The sequence below is a fragment of the Emydura macquarii genome, unplaced genomic scaffold (genome assembly GCF_026122565.2).
Source record: "Emydura macquarii macquarii isolate MOO-44397 ecotype Brisbane River unplaced genomic scaffold, CSIRO-AGI_Emac_v2 contig_2473, whole genome shotgun sequence".
In the NCBI taxonomy this organism is placed as follows: Eukaryota; Metazoa; Chordata; order Testudines; family Chelidae; genus Emydura; species Emydura macquarii.
The window spans coordinates 23,988,406-24,014,997 of NW_027132610.1; the positions used below are offsets into that span (position 1 = coordinate 23,988,406).

Genomic DNA, 26,592 nt, shown 5'->3' on the forward strand with positions numbered 1-26,592 from the left:
GGCACTGCTTGCGGATGTTTTCCATTTTGGCCAAATGCCACAGAAAGTGTCCAGGACACAACCAACTCTGGCAGAGAAAAAACTGGTGTTAGGCGTTCCTCAGCTTGTGGAGTTATCTTCAAATTCACTTGGGTGCTGGGTTGAGAAGGAAGTGGTCACACTCCAGAATTGGGGATTTGATTCATGAAAGGGCTTTCCTGGTGCTACAATTTTGCAGTAACTCTCTGACCATATAGAAGAGAAGGGCCAGCAGGCTCAGTTATAATGGGCAACAGACAGAAGCCATTGCCCATAGCTCAGGCAAGGTGAGAGGTAAATCCACTGCATACAGTCTAGGGAACAGGATGGTTACACACAGGTGATGGATCAAAGACCATGCCACCTAGTATAAATACAGGCCTTGGGCCAATGTGGGCTGCAATGAGAGCATGTAGATGGATCCTAACTCCCATGAGTACCGAAGACCCATTAAGTTTTCACATCTCAGTAGTCATGGGGCAGAAAAGTATGACAGGAAATTTGTGGATGTTTTTTTCATTGTCCTTGTAGCACAGGGATACATCTTTGATCAAACCAGCAGTCAGAAAACCATCGGTGCCCAGCAGCACTGTCTCTAATTGGCTATCTGCATTAAGAATTCATGCCAGTATGGTTTGCAACAGACAGACTGAGTGCTCCACTCAACTATTCAGATGTGCTGATATGACACAAAAAACACAAACAAACATTTGGCCAGAGGGTCTGCTGGGCTTTAATGAGCACTTTTGCTGGAAGTTCCACAGCTATTCTGGCAAAAATATGAAATACTCCTGACGTTACACTGTGGTTACTGCACACAATCTAGCCCCTTTGCATTTCATGGACGGTGGCCTCCCTGCGCCACTGGCAATTTAAAATCAGCTTGATTCATCATTTGCCCTAGCCCTAGGGAGAGTCAGTTAATGGTCATGTGGCAGAAAGCTACTTGGTTGAGTTTCACTTGTTGGATCACACAAATAAAATGATCCTCGCACAAGGCCAGAAGGACTCTCCTTGCCTTCTATAACACTGTTTATTAGCACTCCACTCCAACAATTTTGATCTCTTGGGTTTTTCCTTTCAAAGGTTTTTATCATTTTGAGAAAGCTACAGGCATGGGATGCTGAGTTTCCTATATAGCTTTAAAATTGTTCAGTGCCTGTTCAGAAGGGGCAATTACAACTGAGACTGGAATATTGTCTGTGATGTATTATTTGGATAATTTTCTGATTCATGGCTCTTGCAGGTTTGGGCTCTGGAAGCATTTAATGCAGTTACGAAGAGGCTCAGGGTCTCACTGATGCAGGATAAAATAGATGCTCCAGTGACACATGTCATACAAGTCTAAGTACATAACAACAACAACACAGCTACCTTTATGAACAGCATTCCTCTCCTGGCAGACATAAATGTCAGCACCATCTTATAAACAAGGATTGCAAGCTATGGGAGCAATTTTTTGAAGAATTTAATGGAGCATCCATACAGACGTCCACATGGAAGCAGAGCCTAGACCTGCAGCAGTATTCAGTTGTGGCTGGACACAATGACTTGCATTTTAGATGTAAATGTTAGGATATTGAATAAATTGCAATCTTCTATTCTACGCAATATGAGAAGCTGCAACTTGTTGCATGCAGATTTCTCAAACACATCATCAAAAAGTCATTATTTCTGTTCCAGGAAAAAGTAATTTAATGAATCCCCAAAGATACTGTCTCTATTACATATAATGGATGCACTTAAGTTGATGCTGAAAAAGACCAGCAAACTCAGATGACACCACTTCAAAGTGCAATGTAACTATCATCTATCAGGCTAATATTTTTCAACACACTAACATTTCTTCTTGCAAAATGTAGTTCTTATTTATTTGAACTGAACCGAGAGGAATGCTTTTTAATTTTTTTTAGAAAGTGTTCTCAAAAAGATAGAAAGCTTGATTTTTTCACATGACTAAAAACTGACCAAAACTAAAAACATAAAACAAAAAGCTATTGTGAAGGATCTATTTGGACACCTGACAAACAACTCATACTCCTGCAAATGGACAATGCTGTAGATTACTATCAAACTGTTTCACATACTGACTTCTGAAATTCTGTATTCATAATTTTAAATGAACACCTGCTGACCTTGCACTGGATATATTTAAAATAATTATCACTAGCCTAATAAACTGATTATGAACAATTCACCTTCCACACTGATCCTCTTTAATAAATCTAGGTAAAACAGATTTTTTTTAAAGTTAACAATGTAATATAGTGATGTTGGTAAGACAATGGCAGTGCATTCACTGAGCCTGCTGAAACATACTATCATTCTATATGAAGCCTGAGAAAAGATAATCTCCAATAATGCTGATATCCTTGGCTGCAAATGCAGTTCAACATATAAGGAATTCAGGCCAAAGGACAGGACAGTGTGTAGTAGTTTACTGCATATTTGCACAGTATAAGCCAAGCTACAAGCACATAACAGAAGCAAGGACAAGAGAAAGGTTGTGTTTGTTTTTGTTAAAGAAAATTCTCAAGAGCAGAAAAGTAGCACAAAGGAAATACCTTAAGATCTCGCCTTTCCAGGTGTAAAAGCTCAGAGCCTCGGATGTCATGGCTGATGAAGATTTCTTTGTACTCTCCCAAACTGAGCAGATCCAGCCAAGCAGCAACTTCATCTGTGCCCCATTTTTGAACTACCAAAGTTAAGAGCAAAACCCCCTTAATTTCTACATGCTCAAATGCATTACAAGCAAAGGTTAGGCCAAAAAGAATGGAAAACAGAGTAGAACCGCCGTGCTAGCAAAGGAGAAGGTTAAAGGTATAATTTCCACAAAAACTGACAGTTTCTTTTTACATGCAGGTTACAGGTTAGCAATAAACTTGAGAAGGTTTCTACAAAGATGGGGTTCTTTGCTTTGCAGCCGTGCTTTCAGCTTTACTCCAATTTCCTCATTAAAGCCATCCAACCTCATATATTTCAACAAATTCACTTTTAACCATCTTAGGATCAGTGGTGCAAGGTCCAAGTTCATTCTACTGTATACTCAGAACAATTTATTGGTTGCAGTGCAGGGAGAAAAAACCTTCAAATACTAATTAAAATGTAAAATCAACATATATACTGCATTCCTATAGTGATCGCAGCATGCAAGTTCAACTTTAGACGTTTCTCTAGTGCTCTTAATTAAAGCAATGTTCTATTAACCTTACTGGTTGTTGCATAGGCTATTAAAAAGTTCTCTGTCAACATTGTTCTCTAAGGTTAGTTGCCCACAGTTCTCTTAATAGGCCAAGTTTATTCAAAGAAAGCAGGTTTATGTTACTGACTGTGATTCCTTTTCACCTTTATCTTTCATTCAGTGCTGACTGGCTTTAGACTGAAGTACTCTAATATGGTTATGTTTTAATGTATTAGTGAACTGAGAAACTAAATTCAGATTAACAACTGTAGTGAGCTTGTTTTACATTCAAGGGCAGTGTAACACACTGCCTACTGAAAGACCAAAGTGTGGGAGCAGTTTTAGTTGTGTCGCGGCACCAGTTATTTTCAGGGCATAATGTTAAGGCAGTATGTTCAGAGATAACAGTGGGGAGAGAAGAGAGTGGAGTTTGTTCAACTTCTACTAGCTAATTAAGAGAACAGGATTTTTGTTTGACGTACATAATTAACAGAGGTGAAAACTCATTTGGAACTTTAAGGGACAACTGGTTCAATTAAACAAGCGTTAACTACCCTGAAAAACCTGAATCAGTGCTTTATACAGAAATAGAACTGGTTTATGTGTGCCTTGTGTTGGCATGGAGTTAGTTAAATAAAACCACCCAAACAGACACATGGTGGGACCTTCTCTCCCAAAAGTAGATGGCAAAACAGCAGCTACTTAAGTATTTTTAAAATATTTCTTCTATTCACCTGGTCGTTTGGGGATCCTATTGATACACACCTGCTAAATATACTGCATGAAATCCTCATCCCATTGAAGTCATCAATCAGCAAAACTCCCACTGATTTCAGTGGGGCCAGGATTTTATCCTCTAGGTGTAGCACATTATTTTAGCTGTTATGAAAGATACAAAATCATGGTTTCTTCCAAAAGTTATGATCTTTCTTGCAATGTCAAAACACATACCAGGCGGAGGGCTGCTCTTATGCTTTTGGACCTTTTCCTTTTTAAACTTTGGCACTATGCGAAATACTGTACTTCTGTTGTTTCTTTTAGCATAATCCAAAGGGGGATCCTGCATGGAAGAAGAGGAAAACAATGACCACCTTTAAACAACAAAACAAAGCTCAATTACATATTTGAGAAGGTACATAATATTTATAGTTAGTCTCAAAACCTAGGCCCAGAGCTTACTTCTGTGAAGAATCGTATAGGAGCTATCAAAGCAAGTGAGTGCTTAAAACCTTCTTCTATCGACCACTAAACCTTAAAATTGCTACGCATGATGATGGGGAATTCTAATTTACTCTTGTCTGGTGACATAAAATTATGTTCACTTAGGAGTATTAATCTGACCTACCTCATCATCATTGGGTTGGAAAACATAATAAAGCCATGGAATCTCAGCAAGTTTTCTCGATTCCATCTCCACGTTGTGTAACGCATCAGACAGCAACTCTTCATGGGGGGAGTCCAACTGCTATTTAATAACAAACCAGAAAATGTATGTTTTTAGCTTTGTTAATTCAAAAACCACGAATTCTTATAGTTACCATATGCAAATAAATGGCTGCCTTATACTGAAAGTAAACAAATGGGGAATGTCTTACCAAATATAATTTCCCTCGGCATGCATTTCACCAATCTAGAGACTGCATTTGAGTTGGTCCTAACTACAAGAATTACTGAAACAGCTAAAACTTTAGTATGTAACCACCTATCAGTTACGGCCATCACTCACCACACTCCAGAAATATAAATGGAGACTTAGAGCACAAGGGAGAGTCCCCCGCCTAATGGATGTACAAACACAGAGAAACCACATTTACAGTAAGAAATTCCCTATTCTTGTGGCTTTGTACCTCCATCAATCCAGAAGCTACAACTGGTAATCAGCACACAGTGCCAAATGTATTTTGTGCTTTTCCCAATTCTGCTATAAGCTCATAGTTGTATGCTCTTATTGCTAGACTATGAAGTCACAACCAGGGAGGTAAGAATTTAATAAAGGCCAGTGACCTGGAGAAAACTTAGATCAAAAGCAGCGTCAGAGAAAACAGGTGTAGCTTATAGTGCCAGGGAGCGAAGGTTGCCATTCTTCAAATTTCTTCATGTAATGCACAGCTCTTCTCTAGTTAGGAAGTAGAAATGGAACTGGTGGAATAACCAGGATTCTACCATGAAGGCCTTTCCAAGACATTAACGTCCCTTTAATAGACTAAGCAAAGAACTAGGAGCTAGGAATTCCCAAATTCTAATCCCAGCTCTGTCAGTGACTCATTGTCTCTGTGGAACGAGCATGGTGGAAAGTATGTATATTGGGGTCAGAAATAATAATTAACCCTTTGACCGCACTTTTCATCAAGTGATCTAAAAAAAAGAAAGTTAAGAATTGTTATCCCATTTTACAAATAAGTGAAATTAGGTGTGCAAGGAGGTAAAGGTCACACAGCAGGTTAGTGGAAGATGTGGGAATAAAATGCAGGTCTCCTGAGACCCCATCAAGCAATCCACCCCCTGTGAATAGACTACATGGAATAGGCCCTGAGTTGGAAGACCTAAAGCAGAGAGGCCCACACACCACAATAGAGTAATGGTCATTTTCATGAGTTTGGAAAATTCTGACCTGTGACACCAAGAAGGAGCTATTAAGATGCAAGTTTGTCCTGATCTCTCTCTCACACACACACATGCGCAATGACGATAGCTGTCATTCAAGAAAAAGAAATTATGTATCTTCGTTTTTCTGAAACAAAAAAATCCATACTGTATATAGTGAATTCCACATCCAGGTCATTTTCAAAGTGAACACCAAATCAGTACAGCTACTCCTTTGAAAATGAATTTAACATTAATTAATAATTTATTCTATACTCCCTCCACATTTTCAGTCTTCAATACGCCATAGAGTTTTGTACTGAAATATAGCACTGCACAGAAGTTGTAAAGGAGGAACCTGGAAGTTTTGGCAGTTCATTAGCTGACAGTTGAGTCTTGAGGAAAAGTGTTGGTGGCCATTTGTGATGCGGGACAAGCATACTAGCTCCTGGATATTTCTGCTAAAAAGATCCACCATGTTGATATTTTAAATGGCCATTTTGAGGTTTCAGAGTTAACACTCCACTGAGATCGATGGGACCATTCCCACATTTCAGAGATACGTTTTCAGGTTGCCAGCAGACTCAAGCAAACAGCATGGCATCAGTTTAAACTGACTTTACATTTTCAAGGTTATTTTCATAATTAAGAGAAGCTGAAATGCATTATTTTTCTGTTTAAATGAAAGTGTAGATTCTGGGGCACAGTTCTTCGTCAAAGGTTTGGATTCTGAGACAAATTCTTCACAGAATAATGGTATCCTGAATGATATGAATGGTATTCAATTTCAGGAGTCCATTTGTCAGTGGCCAAGGTAGTCCAAAGTGGTGCTCTTACAGAGGGGTTGAACCTGCTGGATAGCGAAGATTTACGTGGCTGTTGAGATAGCCTTTGATCTCTAGTTCTGGAAAAAATTATTTTTGAGATATCTTGGTAGGTATAGTAAAATACTTTATTCCTTCTTACCATTAGAGTTTGTATATGTTAACTTTTTTTTTCTGGTCAGAGATCTTCTCTTGTAAGACGTTACTATTCAGTGTAATGGGATTGGAAATCTTAGTTTTCCCTTGTTATGGAATTTTTTTTAAAAGTCATTCTTTTAAAAAAGTTCCTGAGATTTATGGAGAAAATCCAAGAGCCACAGAAGCCTTAATTTCCTTTTTACAAAGTGGTTGAGGTTCTCTAAGTTGAACAGTGGTGTTTGAGGCAGGCTTGGAGTTTGCACACAGATGACAACGAAGCCTCTCTCCTTCCTCTGAGGAAGACATAACTTTGGAATGTTTTCATTTTATGGATTATTCTTGAGCTCTTCTGTTTTTGATTTGTTATTCTCAGGGGAAGACGAAAGAGGACAGGGTCCACATGGTATGGGTTTCCTCAGAGGGCACCTATCTAAGGTCTCACAAAGAGAATTACATTTTATGGTGAGAAAGTGCACTACGGGCTTGATTTTGCGCCCACTGAAATCAAAGGTGAAACTGCAGCAGAGATAAGAGGAGAACATACCAACTTAGTGCAAGATCTCCTCCCTGTATGTCCAACAGACCATGAGATCTTAGAACCTTCCTCTTTCTAAGGGAAAGATTAGCCTTAATTAGAGTCTGACTTGCCAATTATACCTTCTCAGGAGGAGGAGGAGGAGTTTGAGATGGAAGGAGTAACACTGGTAGAGACAGCCCCAACTGCCCCCCCCTCCCCCAGAAGATCAACAAGTAGTACAGACAATAATGGCATCAACTACATGGCTGTCAGAAGCACTGGGCATAGAAAAGAGGAGCATGGAAGAATTGGAGAGGTGAAAAGAGGTAAAAACAAGGAAGGAGTAAATTAAGAGATACGCTTTTTTGTCAGGGGAGACAGTTAAATTGGAGTATGGTGCATGACTGGCAGGTCAAGCAACACAAAAAGTTTCAGCTGTATCCATCACCTCCATGGGTTGGACCAACCTAAATGTAGTTTCAGCACTGATGGAAGTACAAGCTAACAAGACTGTACAAGTCTAAGTTTTAGTGCTGATTCACAAGTGAGAGTTGTGCACATCTCTAAAGTCAACATGCAGACTAACACAGAAGATATATTGATATTGGATAACAGCCTTGTTTTAAAAAAAATTGGTTTGGCATAAATACTCTTTAAGAGGGACACTCCCTCTATTGGCTGAAAAATGAGGGGGTTCAGTGTGCATGATTTCATAATTTCAACATATCCCTTGATACATTACACCACTTTTAGTATTGCATCCCAACCATCATCTGAAAACTGTTCCCCTAAATCCCTTTTCCCAAACAATTTTAAACCCAAATATTGCATTCTTGCCTCTCCATTAACATATAGGAATTTGAAATCTTAGCAGATTTCTTCCCCTATATTGCATAAATTTATCTAAAGACATTGTTTCCTTTCTAACGTTAAATAAAAGAGGGCATGTGCCTAATGTGATAATACTTCTAGGGTATGTACACACCCATAGCGGCAAATTCACGCTGTCTGGATTGATTGAGTGGAAGTGAAGACCCCCTCAATCGATCTGGAAGTCTATTTAATAAAATCACCTCCCCAAAAAATGTAGTGCTGTGTCGATGGGTATGCATTTCCCATCGGCGCAGCATAGTGGAGATGGTGCGCAGAAGAGGATTTAGGAAGTCGACATAAGTTACGCAAGCTACTGCGTAACTCCCATTGACTGCCGCCGAATTTCACTGTAAATATAGACCAAGCCCTAGAAGTGAACTGCTGACACAGCCTTCAGATGACAATGACTTTTAGTCACTACAGAAATAGAGTGGATTTGTACCATTTACTCAGGATGTGAAAAGGTCTTTATCTTAATACCATTCCTTTCAGACTCAAGTCTCCCTACAGGAAAATATTCCAATCAATATCCATTTGTAACTATCATACAATTAAGGTAATTAATAAAATATTAATAAATTTTCTCCTGAATCTGAAGACTCAAGGCACGAAACAGACATAATAATTCCTACTGAGTGTATCAACTGATAGAAAAGCATGAGGAACCCAGTTTCTTTCCTCCTACCCTCACCATATCAAATGTACTGATTTTCTAACTGTATGTCCAGAGCACAATGTGTTATTACTGTAGAACTTAACTACTTACATGTCCATCAACAAGCAACCAACGGAAGAGATGCAATAATTTTCAATTAAATCAAAGCTTTACTGGACACCCATCAATTAACAATGATTTAAAAAGAGAAACTAATTCCGGCCATGTTGCAGGTGAATGGACTAGGAGAACAATTCATAATCTATTCAAACTCAAATGACAGGTGTAGTATAACATCCTCTGATTCAGCCTTTTCTAGGTTTTGGGGGACAGTATTTCACTGGACTGTATCACTATGGTGTTCCTTTAAAGAAGCATGACGTATCCAGGGTCAAGTTACACAAGATGTTGATGAGTAAACAAATTAAACATTTATTTTATCTTCTTACCAAAGGAACCCTTCCTACTAATAGAGATTCAGTTTCATTATGTAGTGCCTTCACATTGACAGCTATTTCAATGGCAGTGCTTCTGGTAAGACTCTGGGGAATAAAAGCAAAACAGTCAAGTGAAGGACTGCGAAGTTAAACTGTAAGCACAAGTACACTGAGTTTACAATCCAAACATTAACCAGCTTCTCCAAAAGGAACCGGGTTGATTCAGCTCTTCTTGAGAAGTTGATTCTACCAGACTAAAGGGAATAAGATATAGAGCAATGTACACAGGCCAAAATCTGATCCCAGACGCATCTCTGAAACTCTCATTGAAGCTTATAGGAATTTCACCTGTTTATTTAGGGGCAGAACAGGCTGTATTTAGTTTATGTAAGCATCCAGAATGGAAAGGGGGAAATGTACTGGATGTGCTGGCTGGTTTTCACCTGATTCTTTTTACTGAGGTCTTAGATGTGCTAGAGTATCACGTGACTAGCCCCATGTTCTTTATGGCTGGCGAAGGCCACTAGAGAAACTCTGGGCCTTTTATTAATGAGGACTGTTAATGAGGATTGTTCACATCACCCTTGAGGGAGGCGAGCTGCCAGCCACACTTTAACAAGCAGTGGTTAACCTGAATAGTTACTATGGTGATGAGGGCGCAAGTAGATTATGTTAGGTTAGATAAAATTAGACAGACAAATTCATGTTCATGAAATCATGTTAGTGCCCAGATCCTGCAAACACTCAAATTGTGGGAGTTGGGCTGGGAGATAAGGAGCTCAGTTCTGTGCTTCCTGAAATTCTCCCAGTAGCACCATGTCCTCCAGATACCCCATTAAGGCGTGTGTGCATCTGTGTGAATGTGCCCACATGACTGTATCTGTGTGTAGTTCTGTGTCCTTCACCTCCCAGCACTCTGCATCATGCCCTTATGCTATGCCCTGCTGTGTCCTGTATCTTCCTTTGCCCCGGTCACACACCCCTTCATTTCCACTATGCTTAATATCCCACTCCTACTTAGGTCCATCTACAAAAGAGGGAATGTTTCTCCACTCAGCAGTACTTTCCTCCTTGCCATTGGGGAAGGTGAGATAGGCTGTCAGATATCCTCTGCCTCCTCCAATGTGCTCCACGTCTGTGGGGAGGTGAAACTTCCTCCCCTTTCCTTTTCCCTCTTGCTTCCCCTGCTGGTTCTGCCTCTGCCTTTCAGACTCACTGAAGTAGAGTCTTGACAGAGCCCATCAGCTATTAAAAGGCCCTACAAGCATAAGGAGGGAGTACTGAGGATACTGCTGCTGGGGCAGGAGAAAAGACATGGTTGGTTTCCTCCCCATCCCGTTCAGTAGTTGTGCCTATGTCACACTCTTAAAGTTAAGCATGTGAATGAATGTTTGTGGAATCGGGGGCCTGGGATTTCAATAACCTCATGAGTGAACATGCTAGCCATTGGAAAATGGTGATTGGGACTATGGGACTACTCCAGTGTCTTCAGAAACCCTTCTGCATATAGGGGCTACAGTTGATTTATTATTAAATAAGGCCCTGTTGTTCTTTTACCTCAGGAAATCTTGGATTGGCTTTATTTAATGCATGTGAACATGCATTGACGGCATGAGCCAGCTCCTGTTCCAAGAGGCTGTGTAGTTTTGCTGCTTCACAGATTCTACAGAAATATGAAAAACAGGTAAGGTACTTTGTCACTTTCTTTTACAACCAGTTAAAATGTGATTGAAATTAAAAAACATTGGCAGATGGAAAAGAAGTATTTCATAGAACATTTATACTAACTGTACTAAAGTCTTAACTGTATTCCTATGTATCTAAAGCTTAAATACAAGTATCACATTAGACAACAAAGCACTTTACTCTCTTGTCTAAATGGCATTCATACTACAGATCTGCTCTGATACAAGGGATTGAGGCACATTTATTGTCTTAACTGGCACATCATTCTACCAGCAACGAGTATATATAGATTATACAGATTAAAACAGGAATATTCATTCAGATAATTCATACAGGAAACACATTCTTAAGAGAATTACTATGGTGGTGTCATGTGACAATCAATATACCCTATTAGTGAAGCAAAGACAATCCCCTTCAAATGCAACATAAAACTGAATTTGACCATTTATGATCATTAAAATTCCAATGCCACTTACAATCTAAGTACATTTTTTACAACAATAAAGGTATTAACCTGTGCCCTGGCTAAATTTCAGTTTGGATAATTATATTTCATTACACCTACCTCAAATTGGCCTGATCACAGACTCACGTGTTCACAGAAAACAAACCAATCCATGATGTTATGGTCATCTTCAAACTCAAAGGATGAACAACGTCTACCTAAATTCCCCCTTTTTACCAACTTAAATCACTCCTGAAGTTTAAATTGAATATGCTGTTCTACAATTCCTGACCTACACTTGTGCAGTTAAACAGCAGCTCCAGCAAAGACTGATGCATGACGTGATTTCTATATTATAGCACTTGTGACAGTGAGCACCATAATACAGTCCATTGTAAATTGATTTTCTCAATTGTTCATAACTGCCTCAGAAACCGTTTAAGATGAAAATATCTCTGTTAGTCTCTGCCCAAACGTGAGTGTTTTAGAAAACATATACAAGACCAGTTCTGCCGATTTCTAAGTTGAGACTGATGGGTTGACAGGAGGGAAGGTAAAAATTCCACACTTGGGTTGCAACTGCAATTTTGCACTCACACAACTCAAGTGGCTTTATTTAGAATCATCAAATGTGGTGCTATCCTAGACATAGCTGAGCCAGGAAAGGAATCCAAGTTTGAAGATAATCACTCTTTTAAAATTACAAATGTCTGAAAACTGTGTGTGTGTGTCTGCACGGGTGTGATAAACCATTTTTTGTTTAAAATATAAGACCACCTCAAAGCTGATAAGAGTTAGAATTTTGAGGGTGTACTGGTATACTTTAGCATGAAGATGTCTTTAAATTGTTAAGACTGTCTGATTTAGGGCCACAACTCTGGAAGGAAGTAGCATAGTGCAGCGGACAGTCAGAGGATGAGGACTCTATTCCCATTTCTATCTCTTGATTTAGTCAGTATGTGCCCTTGTTCAAGGCACTCATTTTTCCGCACCTCAGTTTCCCATCTGAAAAACCGAGAGAATGAAGCATTTGGCAATCTACAGATGAACAGTGCTCTACAACTGCTACATATTTTCAGAAAATTGCTTAGGGCTGTCTATCAATAACTGTAGAATGATGGCTCTAAGACAGAGAGAATTGCAGACTTCAGACTGCTTCTCCAAGCACAGTCTGTCCCCAGCAAATGGAGAGAATGGTTGGGTCACTATTATCACACTGTGCGCAAGCGAAGGAAAAATGGTAATGCTGCAGGGACACTGCCCAGCATCTGACCCCGGTGCACATTGTGGGGAACAGAAAAGAGTATGAAGAAGGATGTGGAACCAAAGGGGCCTATCTGTGGGGAGTCATGTGCTGAACTCAGAATATTCTCTCCACTTTCCTAGGCAAGAATTCTTCCTACAATACAGAAAGCCAGTGAAAATGCAGGAGGGGTATAACAGGGCTGGCGCAGAGAAAGCCGTCAGTAAAACACAGGTGGAATCTAGGTTGTAAAGCACTTCAAAGCCTGGCAGAATGAGAGCGAAGACGTGAGACTCTCCACTGGATGTCGAGAGAGACACCCCCCGCAAACACATCTGTAATTTCAGACATAAAATATCCCTCTTGTCAACATCATCACTTGGGGAGCCTTTGCACTAAGCACAAGGGTATTTACACCATCTATTTTCTGTTACTTGAAAGATAACATTTGAAACAGAAAATGAGATATAATGCAACATGATTTGCTGAAGGTAGATCATGCCGTAAGTCAACATCTTTCTTTGTTCTTTCTAAGGCAAGGGAAATGCAGCAAATCTAATCTGTCTGGACTTCAATAAAGCATTTGACACAATGCACTATTATTAGTTAAAATGGGGATTGCTAACTGGATAAGGAACTGGCTAAATTGGGGACAACAAGAAGTTATACTGAAAGGAAAACTATCAGCCTAGAGAGAGGTTACTAGTGGCATTTTTAGAGGTTTTCAAGGCCCAGTTTGACAAAGCTCCGGCTGGGATGATTTAGTCAGGGTTGGTCCTGCTTTGAGCAGGGGTTGGACTAGATGACCTCCTGAGGTCCTTGCCAACCCTAATTTTCTATGATTTTAGGATTCCTTAAGGATCAATCTTGGGACCAATCTTATTTAACATTTTCTTTAATGATATTGGCACAACATAGGAATGTGCTAATGAAATTTGTTGATGACACAAAGCTGAGAAACATCATCAATTCAGAGGAGCATCGGAATATTATACAGGAAGAACTGGATGACAGAGGACTGGAGTAATAAAAATGGAATGAAACTTAATAGTACAAAGTGCAAGCTAATGCATTTATGGACTAAACAACAAGAATTTCTGATTTATGCTGGTGACTCAGCAGCTGGAAATGAAAGAAGAATTGAAAGACCTGGGTATATTTGTCAATCAGATGATGACTAGGAGCTACCAATATGATGTAGATGTAAAAAAAGGCAAATGTGATCTTCGGATGTATCAGATGAAGTATTTCCAGCAGAGATAGGGAAGTATTAAATGCTATTCTATCAGGCAATTATAAGACCTCATTTTGAATATGGTATACAATTCTGGTCACCCATGTTCAAGAAAGATTAATCCAAACTGGAACAAGTGCAGCACAGAGCTACTTGGTTGATGAGGGGAATAGAGAGCCTAATTATGAGAGGAGACTAAAAGAGCTTGACTTGTTTAGTCTAGCAAAACGAAGGCTGAGGGGGAATATGATTATTCTCTATAAAAACATCAGGAGGGTAAACACCAGGGAGGAGAAGAGCTATTTAAACTAAAGGACAACATTGGCACAAGAACAAATGGGCCATGAATAAATTTAGGCTGGAAATTAGAAGACGGTTTCTAGCCATCAGAGAAGTGAGGTTCTGGAACAGTTTCCCAATAGGAGTAGTGGGGGCAAACAACCTAACTAGTTTTAAAATAGAGCTTGATAAATATATGGATGAGATTATATGACCTGTGATAGCAAGGGATTGGACTTGATTACCCAGGAGATCCCTTCTAGTCTGTGTCCTATGTTTTTCTGAATCATTCAATATCTGACAAATATAAGCGAGTGGCCTTGCTGGCTGTACACTCAAAACAAAGGCTTTTATAAAAACAAACATTTGCTTCTTTGAAAGAATAGGCCCTTTATTTAAAAAAACCAAAGAATTCTTAGTGGGACTTCTCTTTATTATTCAAAAAGTGTCTCATAAAAATAAAAGAGCTTTGCAAGTTGTCTGGAAAAAGATGAGTGGTGATTTTTGGGATTAAAACTTCTTATGATAAGCTTTGCTGGTGGCTTTTTAAAATGTTTCGACTCAATAAAAAAGGTGCTTTGGGGGGGGGGGGGATGGGGTATTTCTTTGACAATTGAATTTTCACTTTCTTTGAAAAATCTTGAATTTTAGGGGGCAAATGGTTTCTGGATTCAGTGGGAAAGTGGTATCAGTTCTGTGTAGGCATATCACTATCAGCCAAAAGTAGTTTTTGGATGCATTGCTCAAAACCTGGAAAATATTGAAACCAACAGAATTTAAACTCCAAATTGACGTTACCACAGTTCCAAATAAAGCGTGGTCCTCCACATTCCTTGTGTGTCTGGGTATGAAGTGCTTGCTGAAGTGAGCCATGTCAGCAAGTTGACACTGAATGATTCAACGGATGGAATTCCTCTGACATATAGAGGAAATGATTTTGAGCATGACACTGGGGGCTTGTCTACTTGGGGACATTCAGGAAAATTAATTTGAATTAACTTTTAATGTGGATTAGTTAAACGGTATTAAAATCCTGTGTGGGTGCTCTTACTCAGAACTGAAGTGTTTAGCTTAGTTTTAATTAATTTAAAGTGAATTAAACTAAATTGGGGAGAAGGATTAGCAGGCAGGTGAGGTGGTTATAAGGCATGTGTTTAATGTCCTGTGCAGTTTATCACATGGATATTACCTCCACATATGTGGTGTGTGTATTTTTATACATTTCTCACATGCACAGTTTGGGTGTCTTTTGGGTTTAAATGTAACATTTTGGTAACCTCCAAAAACTGAATCCAGTACCAGTATCACTTATTATTAATAGTAAGGCATAAGAAAGATAATCAGTTTCACTTGCTCATCGTAAGTATAGAGCCAGATATAACATGAACAGATTTATGTGCATTTATAACTTTTCCATCACTTGCTATCTCTCTCTCATTAATTTTAACACAGTTACCCACTAGACAGCTTTAATATATTAGCCCAATAGTTATGGTCTGATCTAGTCCAGACAAAGAAAACAGATGAGTATCACTATTTTACTGTTCTTTCTATCCCTGAGAAATGGAACAGCTATAAGTTTAAAACAGTGATATTTGAAAAAGAAGTTACATGACTAAACCTACTTTGATTATCAGAAAATAAAATATCAAAGTGTGTATTATATATTATATAACAATTGAAAATGTTTGGTCAAACTGTTTTTCAGCTGAAAATTATATATTTGACTAAAGTATTTTTGTGAAAAGTGTCTGCTTTCTGCAGAAAGTGTTGAGTTTTCATCAAATACATTCTGGACAAAAATTGAAAATGTTCAGTTTTTGGCTGAAAATGTTTGATTTATCAGCTCAAAGTAAAAAATTTTCATGTGACAAAACATTTGCTGATCTGGTATCATATATAAAAATAGACCTTTAAAAATACTGATACTGTAATGATTAATCTTTAGTCAGAATATAGAAATACCCTCAGCTCTATAAAGAATTCTACATTGGGCAATATGCTACTATCCCATTAAACCCATTTGTTCTACTGTACCTGGTAATAAGTTCTTCTGCAGCTTGTGAACACAGCTGGATCTGTGCAACTTCCTCTTCCGTAGCCAACTCGATAGCCTGTTGAGGGTACAAGTGAGATCGGAGGACAGGCTTGCAGGAATCATACTTCTGTTTGTCTTCCCAAGACTTAAGAGTATTTTCAAAAGCCTGATGAAAATGGTATTATACATTAGCTGACAATACTTGCAGTTTTTTACAAAAGTTTATCAGGCATACAAACTTGCACATCACTTTAAATAAATATTACAAATACTCTACACTACACATGGTGTTTAAAATTTAAAATTCAGAGAACAGTTACTTCTGTGAATAACCTCTCTCCCCTGTCCTCAGTGAAATATGTTGTTAGAGATACATTTACACAAAGACATTGCTGTAGGCATACTTTGTCAGAACAAGATGTTCTGAACCTTCTGCTGAGAGCAGTGGGAATCTAACAGTCACACAGAGTCCAAACATGAAAACAAGAAGAAAAATAAAACCCTACAAACTTTGACAAATGCTTTAAACAACAAAGAAGCTATCGTAACACAAGTCATGATGCCGGGAGAGAACTGAGTTCAGCATCCATTCAGGCCAGTGGACAAAGGAACTCAGGGAAAGTTAAGAGGGTTTAAACCCTTGATTGTAGAGTGCTAAAATGGTGCACATGCCTCCAGGAGCTAACTGATCTGAAATGGGTTCTGTTACTCTCTGGCAGGGCATGCAATCTCACCGTGGCAGTCATGAAGGACTCATATCATATACCTTATTACCTATGAAATTGCAGTTAAATTTTCCAATTTATGATAAAGTACAAAATTAGTGTGTGAAAGAGAAAGTATATTACAGTCACTACTGCTCTTTACATTTATACAACAGAATGCATATTATTACAGGTAAAGATAGATAATCAGAATGTTTCTTCCTGGAAGTTTGAGGATTACATCTGATCAAAAAAAAGAAATGTTGTTATGGTCAGACATTGTAGCAAGTGACAAAGATCTGAGTTAAGCTATTTGTGTAAAAGAATATATCTGTACCAACCTTTTATTTATTATTTCATAAGCTATTTTTTCTTCTTATAACTGAACCAAATTGTTATAAAAATGACACTAATTTGAAGTATCCCATTCAAAAGATAAAGTGGCTTTCTGTAACTTACTCTGTCTCGTGTTAGCATCTGAGCTCTGTTTTTATGTACAATTTTAATAACCCCTGGGGGCTGGATCCAAGCCTCTCCATCTACTTGCACTGGAACCCCTTCATCTCCAAGTATGGTGATCTTTACTGACCGACACTGAAAGAAAGTAAACATGTTATTTCACAGAGGAATATATTAATGAAACTGACAGTCCACCTGCACTAGATTGCTTGTTAGGAGCTCTGGCTTCTATCCAGGTTTGTCTTGAGGGTAAAACACTGTTGTACTTCATTCATTTATGATGACCTGTTACCCGTTAAAATTAAAACAAAGTCGACATTTTATTAATGTATAATGTGGTGGTTGTCTAGACTCCCTCTTTTCTCTGCAGCCTTCCAGCATGCTAGCAATCTCGGCTGCTTTCCAACAAGATACATACCTGAGCTATCCTGTGATGCTGCAATTTGATGACTCTTGAAACTGCCATCTGCATGCTACCAAATACAGCAACGACTTCTAAGATTTTGTCATCAAACGATGGTGCCCCAAATATCTGAGAGGAAAAGAAAATATCAATATTGGACTCTTATCTAGATTGAAAGGTACACAGAGCAGGGATTCTGTTTCCTTTAATGTCTGGTGCAATTCCAAACACACTTTAGGTATTTAAATACTATAACTAATGTATTTGAAAGATAAAATTCTAGATTCAAGTGTATATAAATTATACCCTCACCTGAACATAGCAAAGGACTGACATAACAAGGGCAATCATAATGGCAATTAAAGTAACTGAAAGCCAGGGTATATTATCCATACATAGAGTGGAGGGCAGGTTTAAATGCACATACTGAGAAGTGTTAGTCAACTCAAGATTAATGTGACAAACATAACTATGCTAATCTTCAGCTGGTCAATATTCCTAAAGTACAAAAGAGCCTTGTAATTAAGAAAGACAGTGTTATTATTTATTTATTTGTTGTGACCAAGCTTAAAAGTGCTTATCCTTCTTTGTCCAGAATTCTCTTTATATCATCTTCAAAATCTATATTTGTAAATGAAGTGTCAAGGCCATTTTATTTAATGCTGAAAAAGAATCTCATTTTATAGCATAAAATTCACCTGTTATAATAATGAAAATTTTACTTGACCATTCTGTTTTTGTATCAAACTAATTCCCCAATCCAGCAAAGACTTAAATACATATCCATTGACTTCATTGGGACTAATCACAGTGCATAAAAGTTAAGCACATAGCATCATAGAAGAATAGGGTTGGAAGGGACCTCAGGAGGTCATCTAGTCCAGTGTTTTTCAATGACTGATTCATGAACCGGTGCTGGTCCCTGAGATCTTCATGACACAGCTTACACACAGCTTAGGAAGGCAGCAAGCCGGTCCCTGATATCAAAAGGTGAAGAAACACTGATCTAGTCCAGCCTCCTGCTCAAAGCAGGATTGACCTCAACTAAACTAAACTAAAGTAATGACTAAGTCTTTGCTGGACCAGGACCTAACACTGAAAGCAGATTTTGTAAGATAGCTTGGCAGTGCCCTAAAATAAAGTTTCTCTCTCTCTAGGATATTATAGCACCCTCATCAGGATATGCAAATGTCTTACACGAATACAGACAAGAGGGTTATTCTTTGCCAGGTGCTTCTCTTTCCTTTACTATTTCAAGATAATAATCTTTTGATATATCCAGCTCCATCTTATTTCCCTTTAAGAAAAAATGAAAGCATTTCTTCCGTCCCTGATATTATTTAAAAAAAACAGATGAAATGATTATGCTTGTATCAAAGCATGGCACGATTATCTATGATGGTCTAACTTTTCTGCTCTATGATACAGACCAGCCTACTCTCTGTTAAAAAGAAAAATCAAGATAATAAATATGATGAATTAACTGAAGAAATATCCTTTACAGATGTTGCGTAATTTAGTGAGAGAGTTTGTTTATGTTTTTTACCACTCGTTAATTTGGTGAATCTTTTGGATTCCTCTTTAACAGGAATTTCTGTTTTTATTCTTTAAAATTTAAATTGATAGGTGGTAACTAAATTCCACTGTCTTAATATGCAGTGCTCTTTGTCTACTTTAGTGCACTTCGATTTCTTTGTGGTGATGTGTATTTTGTAATGTGTATTGTACAACCAGTGAAAGCTGTTCTTATAATGAATATTAGAAGAGCATTTGTTGTATATAATCTGTCTAAAAACCTTTATCAATTTAAAAAAAAAAAGAGTAATTAACTTCTGCAGTGAAGGCTCATGCAAGGGCCTGACCAAGGAAACAAGTGTCCTGGACAGAAGAGTAACACAAGAAGGCCTCTATACCCCATGTGGTACTTGCGCATCTACAATAAACAAACCAGTGAATAGTTTCTTTTTGAAGTAAGCCTGGCCTGGCTTGGCCTAGTAACAGCATGCCATTTGGGCAGTGACATTTTTAGTAAGTCATGCAGCAACTTTTTATATGACAGTTAAATTCTCCTTTGCTGAAGATCTATGCAAACTTGTCCGAAACTTTGTAATTGAATACAGGCTGCTAGGTGTTGCTGGCTAGTTTGGTGACATCTGTGGGGATTGTATAGGTTGTTGTATCCTGCCTTATTCCACACATTCTTTTTGTTGATGAAAAGTAGATAGGGCCAGCAGTACAGCTTGTTGAACCTCTACACTACATTTAATCTAATCATCTGCCAGAAATGTACAAAGGCATGATGTCTCATTAATAATTACCGACTCATTGAGTCATGCAATGGGAGATGTTCCCTTCTTAACTTACCTAATGGCATGTATCCATTAAAACATTGTGTATTCAGTTCTATGCTTGCATGCCTTTTTAGTGACATTCCACAAAAATGGCCTCCTCCACATTGTGTGGCCTGTGGAGGACGCCTTTTTGGCCCACGTTTTAATTCCGAGGCATGCAAGGCATGCATTGCCTAACACAGATGGCATGCTCCTACATTTGGAAGGCACTCAACCAGTGACCAGAATCACTCCAGGTTACCACTTTTCCGTCTTCCCAGGAGCTGGACTATAGCCTGCTCACAAGATGGAATGAATTCCATCCCCCCTGCTTGCTTACAAAAGCCCATGTACTTATGTTTTATCTTTAGTGCAGGGAGAGGTGTTGTTATAGTCTGGCTTCTCTGCATAGAACCTCTGTAGTGTGCTTTAAAAAAAAAAAAAAAAAAAAAAAAGACTTCTAAGAATTCAAATTCAGGGGTTTACCTCCCTCCCCCGCTTTTTTTATTCTGGGTTCTGCTTCTAATCCTCCCTGTTCTTTCCAAACTAACAACTCTCTGGGATAACTCCTTATATACAAAATTCTGTAAATGTGTTGTGGCAAACTCAGCTAGGCTCACTGAGCAATGTTTTAGGAATAGACATTGCTGTCAAGACAAGAACTTTCTTCTGTCCAGATAAGCAGAACCAGTAACCTCTCAAAAACTGCCATCAGTATTGCTCTGATGATCAGTCACTTGAGACAGCACTAAGATCAGTGAGTTGTGCACCTAACCTCTCACAAAATAAATGTGTCACCTTCGTGACACTTCTGATTACCATACACCTATGAGTGGCAGCAAGGTTGCTCGCAGACATACATGTATGGTGCATACAAATATGAGTACTAGAACAGCCTCCTCTCTCTCTTGGCCCTCTGAAAAAAGCAAAAATACCTGAACACAACCTGGATGGATGTTAGGGAAACTTCCATGCTGCAAACATGAATTTAGAGGCCACCAAAACGCTAGATATCTTTACGCAAATGCAGTTTGAGCTGACTGCCACACTCAAAAAACACGTACTATGAATAGGAAAAAACACGCCAAAGAATATGAAATAATGTTTTTGATAAAGAAGGGGGGGGAGGGAAAGGGTGTGGGATTGTGAACAGTAAGAAAGTTAAGCACTTTGGGGAAAATGTTAGGGATAGTCTATGTTAAAATAAAATCTGACTAATAAGTTTAATTTTAAATGATAATTAAATGCACAAAACCATGTCAACGCAAAGCTGTGATTCCGACTTCACACACACTAAATTCGGAAATTCAAAATTATGGTAATCCCACAGCAATCATACTAGATCTTTCGTGCATAAAGTACACTTCAATAGTAAGAATCCCATTTGGCATACCCTCAAAGCAGTGAAACAGTAGTGTATGTAGTAAAGTGTCTGTGCAGTATAAGGTCTGTCAAGAAAACAAAAAGGACCATTTTGCATCAGTCCGTAAACTTATTGGCAACAATATAAACAAGATATAGACACAGAAAATGGAAATTAAAGGAGTCTACAATTTTTTCTCCTCTCTTTAGTCAATTTATTTTATCAGTCTCTGTTTTCAGATTCACCAATCCACCTACTGCTTTTTTAAAAATGGGAGCAAAATGCAGATATGAGCTGTGGGAATGATGCTGTGTGCCAGCTCCCATACTGTTGGCTATCGCACACATAAGAGTTGCGAAACCTGGCGTATAGCAAAACATAAACTAGGACATAAAAGAGGAGAGGAATTGCTGTTAACCTTCATCACTGTTTGAAAAGAAGTCATTGTCTAAAAATTCCATCTTTATGGCCATATATATATATATATTTTAATATTGAGCCCCATATGGAATTTTGGTGACTTTAAGGGGTGAAGGAGGGAAAGAAAAAAAATTAAATGAAAATTGAAGTGATACATTTTCAGTAAAAATGGAAAAACTTAATGCAAGAACACACACATTTCTAAACTCAAACAGCCTTGCAAAACATTAGCTTCCTGGTAGTTATCCAAACTATATACCAGTACTGTTACAATTAAATGAGAACACCAATAGCGCAAAGTGCTTTTTGTAATTTTTGCTCCAAGGGTACTTTTCTTGAATGTTACTTACATCATCCTCTTTGGTTCCACCCCAGAAATTAGTCCCACCAGCATAGCTTGGAATGTTTAGCACAGCTATACCTTGAAGACTGGGAAGGGGGATGTATTGTCCATCACACTGTAATGCATAAAAACCTGTGTGTGAATGTAGGATAAATGACCTGATAAAAATCATCAACCATTTCTAATTCATAAAGCATTTCAACAGAGCCTGCAATGGATGCTGAAGTCAATATTGCATTAGTAGCTTTAGATAAGTCTATTCTTCCTATGCTGTAGAGTAGCTCTACATGAATCTATTCTTCACACACTAACCAAGATTTTTTCTTAAACTATGATATTGAGCGTATTTGAACTACAAAGATCTGAAAGGGTCAACAGGTGTCTGTCCCTTCACAGAAATTTGCTCAAGTCCCCAGCAGTAACTTCATGCATTTATACGACAACTTCTAACTACTAAGGATTTGGAGGTTTTTTCCACCTTCTCCTGAAGCATAAGGGGTTGGCCGCTGTCAATGACAGGATATTGGGCTAAAGGGACCTCGGGTATGATCTTGGTTCATATGGTCCAGCTATGTCTACTCTCTTCTAACCAGAAATACTACTAACAAGAGGGAGCAATCTTTTAGTTGCAATTTGGATCTCATCACTGGAAAAATAACAAGGCTACTGCAATGAAAACAGCATATAAATGAGCATACAAAATATTATAAACAAATATAAAATGAAAAAATATTAAATGAATATATTTAAAGACTGTATAAAATGTTAATAAAATGTAAAAGGTATGTAAGAATATGTAAAAAGAGGAATACCACTTTCTTAAACGAACTAATAATACCGTAGCATTCCATTTGTCAACCACATAATGACAGAAGCCATTGCAGCATATTTACTTTTTAACCCTGGGATAAAGTCTAGAAAAAATTGCCATGTAAAATGAGAAAAAGAACTCATTGTGAGATTTCACTTTAAACTTGAGATTTCATTGGATGCTGCCACCTTCAGCTCTCATTATTTCACAAAAAGCCACATTCACCCATTGGATAATTAGTATCCCACCCTGCAAATGTATTCATAGTCCTGCCAGACTATTATTATTTAGACAGCATCAAAAATATGTTACATCCTTTGCTAAATATGCAAGAAGACTGTTTCCTACCCTGAAGTGCTTACAACATAATTAGACAAACAATGAAAGATGGAGGGAAAAGATTTAATATACTAGCACAATGAGAAAAGTGGAGTTAAGCAAAAGTCTTATTAGCGCTTATATGCTTGGTTTTTGTTCTGCATCTGCCTCAGTGCCCTGAACTATTTGCGCCCCATTGCTATCCCACAATGAAATGACTTCTTTCACCATTTCCCTTGTACTTTGCATTGCTCACTTCTGACAATTTACAGAAAAACAGACAGTCAGAAGATACTCGTGAAATTCCAAATGTGAAAAGTCTCTGGAGCAGTCCCCTCTTTCTACATCCTTTATTCTCCAAAATACTTAACTCTGGCTACTGCAAATGAGTAACCCTGGAGTCAGTGGATTTGCTCTTGTTCTCACACTCGTGTACAGTCAATATAAATCTACTGACTTCAATGGAATTACTCTTGATATACACCAGTATAAGTAAGCACACAATAGAGGCCAGTATATTTAAGGTACAGGACACTGGGAGTGAGGAGTTCTGGGATCTATTCCCAGCTCTGCCACAGACTTCTTGTGTGACCATGGGCAAGTCACTTAACTTTTCTGTCTCTCAGTTATCTCATCTGTATATTGAGGATGTCTTCAATAACAATTATTGTAATAATGTCATAATCATGGGTTTGACAACAAGTAACTATGAGGTCCCAAAAATTGGGTTCTGGCTTAATATAAGGATGCAGAATATGCAGATTATACAAAATATGCATTTAAACAAAACTGACAGATTACTGAAAAATTACTGATTACTCAAAAGTACTTCATAATTATAAAAGATGGGCTAGAAATACAGAAAAGAAATCCTTGACAGTTTCATCAGGGTCAGAACAGTTTTGGAAGCACAACATATTAAAATGTGGCCCAAAATATGTTAGAAATATGCTTAGTGGCACCTGTGATCTCTGGTTTTATATTATTCTATCTTAGCAGCAAATCAAAATAAAAAAACTTAAAATACAACAGTATCCAAAGTATGGCATAAGATTAATAGATGAGACTGCACCATGTGTGAGTTATAGCATATGATTAGTTCTAACTCTTGAAAATGACTAATTTTATTTCACTCTTCAATGCTATGTATTTTATCACAGCACATAAAATGATCATTATATAAGACAATACTAAATATGAAACTTACACTGACTTTTTTACTTCCAAAAATATTCAGAAATAATTATGAAAAGGTCAGATTTAAATGCTAAAATATATTTTATTCAAAAGAAATTTTACATTTGCAGGTTCTTAAATTAGAAATCTACCTGGAGCATACATAATGTTCTTTCCTATCATTATCTTTACTAACTACAGCACAAATTCTAGATAATTACTAAATCCTTACATAATGGAAATTTGCTTCTATAATATAAAATCCTTCTAAAGCTCACTCAAGAGAAAGAGACTTACAATAAATTAAAATTACTCCCTCAGCTTAAAAGGACTTCCAGATAAAATATTTAATATAAAGAAAAAGACAATTTGTGTTCTTTCCTTCCCTATCACACTTTAGGAGAAAACTTCTGTAACAATTTCCCCAGACTTACATCACGGCTGATCTCTTGCTACACCTGAACTTGTTAAACATTTGTGTCTTTTTCAAGTTCCCAGTATTTTGAAAAAGGCTTAAATTTGGTTTAGAACGAGATTGAATTGATTTGCACATGCACTAAGATGGAATAATATAAAACCAGAGATCACAGGTGCTACTAAGAATATTTCTAACATATTTTGGGCCACATTTTAATATGTTGTGCTTCCAAAACTGTTCTGACCCTGATGAAACTGGCAAGGATTTTTTTTTCTATATTTCTAGCCCATCTTTTATCATTATGAAGTACTTTTGAGTAATCAGTAACTTTTTCAGTAACCTGTCGTTGTTTAAATACATATTCTGCACATGTATCTGTGTTGTGGCAAGGAACAATATCTTGCTTCTTCTACACAGTTCCCTCAGTATTGGAATTAGGAAAGTCTCTCTAAATGCTCTGGTTCTTTATGTATTAAATTCATGTTCATCTGTCATTTTTAATAATTCTTAAGCCTTTTTTTCCAACATGTTTATTATGTACTTTGTATAGACATCTAGTCAGCTTCCATACAGGTTAAACCAACCTGATAGGATTCATTATTTTTTTTCATAATGTATATGTTTTTATTGTTATTCTTGAGACTTACTCTCCATTCTGTGTGCCCCAAAAACCTCCCTGGGAGTTGGCATGTTGAAAAAACAGATCCCTTAGAATCTACTGTTTGTTTAATTGTAAAAATAACTAAATAAATAAATAATAGAAACAATGACAAAAGTTGTGCAGAAACACTGAGTGCCATACTTTTGCAGATTTCAAAACACTTATTATGTTTCTAAGGATTCACATTGTGATTAACTTCTCATCCACCTCATTTCACAGACTACACTTATGAAGAACAGATTTTTCATAGTTTCACTTAACTTGCTAGGTAGAAAACAAGTGGGGATCATGGGAAACATCTCTTGTTCTGCACTATTTTATTGAATTATTAAAACACTGTTATAATGAGAAAAACTCATCAAATCTGCAAATAAAAAAAAACATTACCTCAAGCTGAACTTTTTGTTCTAAGTTCTTATAGGTCCTCTGTAGTAACTCTTTGGTACCAAGCACCCCATACCACATCATGTTCTTTGTCCGGCTTCTGGAAATAAGTAAATAAAAATTCATATACTGCAGCAATTTGCTATGTTTCGTAGCTGTGGAAAGAGTCAGAAGTTGAGGATATAAAACAAAGCAAACAGAACAACAACATTAAGAAAAAACTAAATGCCTCTGCTTTATCACCAAGAACTCCATTACCGGCACTTTTCAGGATGTTCCTCTCGCTTATTATTAAATTCTAATGAAATTTTTGCATCTAATCCAATTCCAAAGTAGTTGTTCATGACACATTTTTCTGAATATCCTTCCCTGTAAAAAGAATAATATACGTAAGTATCCAGTTATGCAGCTACCTCAACAAGTACTTATGGCTTTGAGCTAGACTGTGACTGGCCCTAGCACAGGCACATGACTGAGGCAGGGTACAAGGCATTTATCATCTACTGATCTTAGGTACATACACGCCCCCATCACTGCAGTGCCTAAACACCTCACCCACTTTAATATATTTAAACTCACAACACTCCTGGAAAGCAGGGAAGTGCTATTATCCCTATTTTAGAGATGGGGAACTGAGGCACAGAGAGA

General features: G+C 37.7%; 1 protein-coding gene across 2 annotated transcripts in view; it reads right to left on the bottom strand.

Annotated features, from left to right (window-relative positions):
• The window catches only part of DGKH (diacylglycerol kinase eta), a 222,269-nt gene that overhangs the window by 6,722 nt on the left and 188,955 nt on the right, over positions 1-26,592 (bottom strand). Inside the window, exons 20-30 of one of the 2 annotated variants that reach the window (XM_067563172.1) lie at positions 26,203-26,313; positions 25,948-26,044; positions 22,184-22,291; positions 17,736-17,849; positions 17,318-17,452; positions 16,154-16,320; positions 10,784-10,889; positions 9,239-9,331; positions 4,545-4,664; positions 4,151-4,259; positions 2,583-2,713 (exon numbers count right to left, since the gene is read on the bottom strand). In XM_067563172.1, the coding sequence (XP_067419273.1) occupies positions 2,583-2,713; positions 4,151-4,259; positions 4,545-4,664; positions 9,239-9,331; positions 10,784-10,889; positions 16,154-16,320; positions 17,318-17,452; positions 17,736-17,849; positions 22,184-22,291; positions 25,948-26,044; positions 26,203-26,313 (1,291 nt within the window). The remainder of the gene's footprint in view (positions 1-2,582; positions 2,714-4,150; positions 4,260-4,544; positions 4,665-9,238; positions 9,332-10,783; positions 10,890-16,153; positions 16,321-17,317; positions 17,453-17,735; positions 17,850-22,183; positions 22,292-25,947; positions 26,045-26,202; positions 26,314-26,592) is intronic. The other variant, XM_067563173.1, reaches the window with a different exon arrangement.